This window comes from Stegastes partitus, unplaced genomic scaffold, assembly GCF_000690725.1.
Source record: "Stegastes partitus isolate 25-593 unplaced genomic scaffold, Stegastes_partitus-1.0.2 Scaffold28, whole genome shotgun sequence".
NCBI lineage: Eukaryota > Metazoa > Chordata > Actinopteri > Pomacentridae > Stegastes > Stegastes partitus.
In genome coordinates this window covers 720857-725484 of record NW_007577759.1, presented here as the reverse complement: position 1 = coordinate 725484, position 4628 = coordinate 720857, and the positions used below count along the sequence as shown (strand labels likewise).

The following is a 4628-nucleotide window of genomic DNA, read 5'->3' as shown; positions in this document are numbered from 1 at the left end:
AGAGGAAAAAAATAGACGAGCGATACAAAACCAAGCTTTCGCATTCGGTTCGCTTCGGCTCCTTTTTTTTTTTTTTTTTTCTTTCCTTTTTTTTGTAGTCCGATTTCGCTCCACCGCGCGTCCGCCTCGGGTCTCGATTCGCAGAACGGCTCCTGCTAACGCGCGTAATGTATCGTAGAGAGGAAACACAGTAAATAGACGGACACGTCCATCTGCAAGAAAGAGGAAACGAAGATGGTGATGACGGCTTCGCCAAAATCAGCCTTCAAATGCTCGATAGCAATGGCGAAGCCTTCCCTCCCCATGAAGCTGTTTCTCTGGGTGTTTATTGTCGTTAATCTCTCCACAAGGTAAGACATTTATGCGTTTTTTTCCCTCACAAAACCGCGATTGTGTGTGCGGGGAGCGAATTTCTGATTTTAACAGCACATAATATTGCGGGGTCTCCCTTCTAAAGCCAGCCTGCTATTAGTGGGATCCTGAGCGGTGAGGGGATGAGAGGGGATGCTGAAAACCTGGACATTCGTATCATTTGTACCATTTTGATCAGAAGTGAGCAATTATTTCATTACATATCCACAGCGGCACATGCATCGCTTGGATTTTCGTGTGTCATCACAATTTCATTTATTTTTTTCACCCAAAGCGACGATCAGCTCCTGAGCGTCATAAATATTTGACAGCGGGCTGTGATTTTATTTGAGTTCTTTTCGAATAAATATTTCTAAGATGTTTTTGCTCAGTATCTGTCTCAATCTGTCCCACGTTAGAAATAGCATAGGGGGCAGGCTAAGTTGAGTGAAGCTAAGGCTACATTTAGTCTCTGCTAAGCTGTCTTCAAGGATCAAGTCTATTCTAAGAACAGTCAAAGCCTCGTTAATGAACGCATGTGTCGGATGAGGGCCGAGCAGGAAATACATAGATTTAAAAAACAGTCGTTTGTAATAACTTAAAGGAGGCATGAGTGAGAAAATCCCACGTATTTGAAATATATATATAAAAAAAAGCATTTCAAAATGGCAGACAAACACACAGAGAATACAAGTGTAAGGCACAATACGGATGAGGACAGCACATATGGACTGGTTTATTTATTTCTTTTTGTCCTGCACACACACACACACACACAGACTGAGGATTTCTGTTTTAAAGTGAAGCGCAGATGTGTTTAAAGAAGCTGTTGTCCCTGTGAAGACTCCATCCCCGGTGTAGTGAGACGAGAACAGTGGAGGGGAAGCGGATGGTTCGGGCACCGTTTTGTGTTGCTGGAGGGTGAAAAATGGAGGCAGATAAATCAGACGACGTTCAATCACCATCATGCTGATCGCAAACCCTCGGGGCTCCTTTGCCCAAGCCCCTACATTTGTTGTCAGGCCTTCCTAATGGTATGCACAAGTAGTGTTTGCAATATGCTTGAGTAAACACTGCTCCTTCTCGCCATGCAGGAAAAAAAAAAAGAGAGAGCTGCTGATGGAAGTTGTGTGTGAGGGATAATGAAGTGAGACAAAACCAAATCAAAGTGACATTTGGGTTCAATTTAAAGAAACGTAATATGAACAAATCCAAGCTCGTGATGTAAACACCTGCCTAAAGGTCGCATTAGGGGCCTGAAAGAGACAGCAGACTGTTTATATGCAAGTTTAGGGTGTAATAATTAAACATGCAGCCGCTGATTACTGGGAGTCATTTATGATTCATGTATGAAAACTCTTGCGTAAGACATTCGCTCAAGGTCTCTTCAGGCTTTCAGTAATCTATGCTACTTTGTGACTCACTGGAATTTACAACATGTAGTGATGTCAAACTGCATCGCAATACATTAACCCCCAGTGCACAGTCAATTTAGTGTCACAGATCAAAGGTACCACAGCATCTAGTTCTGGGACAATAGAAGGAATTTGGTTGCAGATGCTTTGATGTATTTTTGTAGCCCAACAGTCAGTAGTTAGATTTCTCATGTAGGTCCATGGTCCCCCACAAGAAGCTAAGGATCATGGGAACAGGGCCTTGACAGGAGGAAGTGATGTCAGAGTGAGCACGGTGGCCATGTTTGCTGTTTTGCAAACTCGACTGCACCATTCCTGGTGGTTGATGGAGTTTATCACAACTGTGCTACATTTTAACACTAATTCATTCTTATAATGACTCCAGAAAACTCTAATATTGGTTTTGATAACATGAACCAAGGCTTCTCTTTCATTTAACCAGAATTTAAATCATTGAGGAATCATGGAGGGCATTTACAATGATGTCGAGAGTACAATCAACGGAATACATACGCAACAATCAACGAAAAAACAGTGTGACACGATTAAAAAGGGTTATATTTTAAAGCGACGTAGTCTGTGACCATGGATTTACTTTGACCAGTTGTTGCAAGCTTCAGTGTCTGCTGCAAAATGTTCCAGCAGAAAGACTAAAGAAGTTTTCCTAATTTTTGCTGTATTCACATAGGACTTCGAGCACCAGCCAATCACTTTAATGAATTGAATATCAATTTTGGGATCAGTTTAGCAAAGAAGTTCTGTATGGCAACAACTTGCCATACAGGGCTTTATAAATGAATAGACACCAATATCTAAACCCTGGATGTGACAGTAAATCACATTTGATGATTGTTGGGGATTTTTTGTTTAACTGAAATCATTAAAAGCTTCAAATCTGATGACATCAAACAATGAATAGATTTCTCCTGCAATGTCAGCTGAATAATAACAACATGTTTCTTACTATCTTACAGAATAAATAGCAACCACATAGCCTTTAGGTGCAGCAAGGCAGTGTAAAGTCCTCAGCACTGGGTATTTTCTTTAAATCTGCCAGAGTCTTGCAACCTCACACCCTGAAATTGCTGGAGATTTGGAGTTGTAAATATAGGGCTTGAACAAAAAAAGCTAATGCTATGTATCCAGCAGTGCAGGATTTCTAAGATAACAAAAGCAATCCAATGCTACCTGTAGCTGTGACTTAAGAGAAATACAAAACAACAGCCACAAGAGCAAATAAACAAGTAACAAACAAGCAGGGTATCTTGCCAACAGCACATACGCCTACACCTGCACTACATCTGCAGTTGTCATGTAAACATTTGACATGAAACAGATGATACCAAAGTGACTGAAGTTACCTGTGAAAACAGTTTCCGTTGATGCCACTGGTGAATTTAACTGCTGGATCTGTAGACTTAAATTTCTGACTCAATGTATCTCGTTAGCAAGAACATGTTATGGGCAAAACAGCCCTTTTTGTAAATTAGTTATGAGGTCTAACCTGCCATTTGTAGCACCATTGTTTCTCATCAATTTGCCAATTTGAGTAAGTGCAGTTCCTTGAAATGGGAAATCGACTGTGTATTGGGCTCGATCAAGCTGTCTTACGCTGTCTGCCTCTTGTCAATTGAAAGAAGCTGTGACTTTTGACAAACTGTCATGTATCCCATAATGGGCATCATATGTGTTTGTGTCTCAGAATCCCTAAAATGCGGTTGAGAGCATACAGAGCGCTCTTTCGCCCATGCTAAAGACAAGTTTGACAAGACGCTGGAAGATGACAGATAAAGCTCAGAGCTCCCTCTCGTTTATAACTGAAAGACTCTGTCATATTCACCACCCAGGGAATATTAAGGTCAGAGCAATTTCCAATAGAGCTGGGAGAGTGTAAATTAACAAGAGCGGCGATTATTCCCATTTACTCAGCCGAAGAAGTATCACGATGATCCTGTCATGGTGACTGGAACAAAACATGCTATATTTCTCAGCTCGAAGAGTGGCCTGTTCTTTTCATTATGGTCATCCCCTGCTGTCTCTCCAATAGTTCTGTCTTTATTCTAAGGGATTCTGTGGGTAAATATAGATCATTTGGGCTGTCCTAAATCCAAAAGGGTTTGTGCATTTCTATTTTAAGGACGTAAATATACCTCAATAAATAGAGATGCTTTTAAATGTCGTGTTGGGTTTCACTCTGTGGCAGCATTTATGACCTGCTTTTAGATGCATGGAATAGTTTATTACTAAACAGTTAATGTGCTAAATTTGGACTGACAGCCACATCCCTGTTGACATATGGCTTCAAAAAGCTAAAAAAAAAAAAACACCAGACTAAATGCAGTCAAAACCCTGGTATCAGTCTCTTATTGATTGACATGCCTTTTATTCCACCAACTAACTCTTTAACAACTTCAGTGTTCATTAATAATGTATGTTGCGGTTAAGGGTTTGTTTACACTATACATAGGGCAGTGTTTCAGTTGTATTATGTGTCATTACAAACTCACTTTTAAGTAGTCCAGAAAGCCTCTTACTGAGCCTTCAACTTGGTACTGGCACTATTGCAGACTGGCCTCATGTCTCATTGTATTTACCTGCTGACAGAAACAAGTCAACCCTGCGTGCCAATAGGAGCTAATCTATGTGATCTGGTTCACGCTGGACTGAGTTAAGCTTGCAAATAGACTGGTTTGTCTGTGCTAGAAGTCAGTTAAGTAGAGCGGGCTGACAAAGTCCTGGTAATTGGCTGTTAACATTCCTGTATGTGAGTACCATAACTTGCAGATACTCATTTCTTTCCTGACTGATTAAGCAGAAGCACAATTTAGATCCACTTCAAATAATTACATTTTTGCTCATTAG

General features: G+C 40.7%; 1 protein-coding gene across 1 annotated transcript in view; it reads left to right on the top strand.

Annotated features, from left to right (window-relative positions):
• Positions 1–234: 234 nt before the first annotated feature.
• gabrg2 (gamma-aminobutyric acid type A receptor subunit gamma2) overlaps positions 235–4628 on the top strand; it is a 49720-nt gene continuing 45326 nt past the window's right edge. Inside the window, exon 1 of the mRNA XM_008298293.1 lies at positions 235–350. Coding sequence (XP_008296515.1) covers positions 235–350 — 116 coding nt within the window. The remainder of the gene's footprint in view (positions 351–4628) is intronic.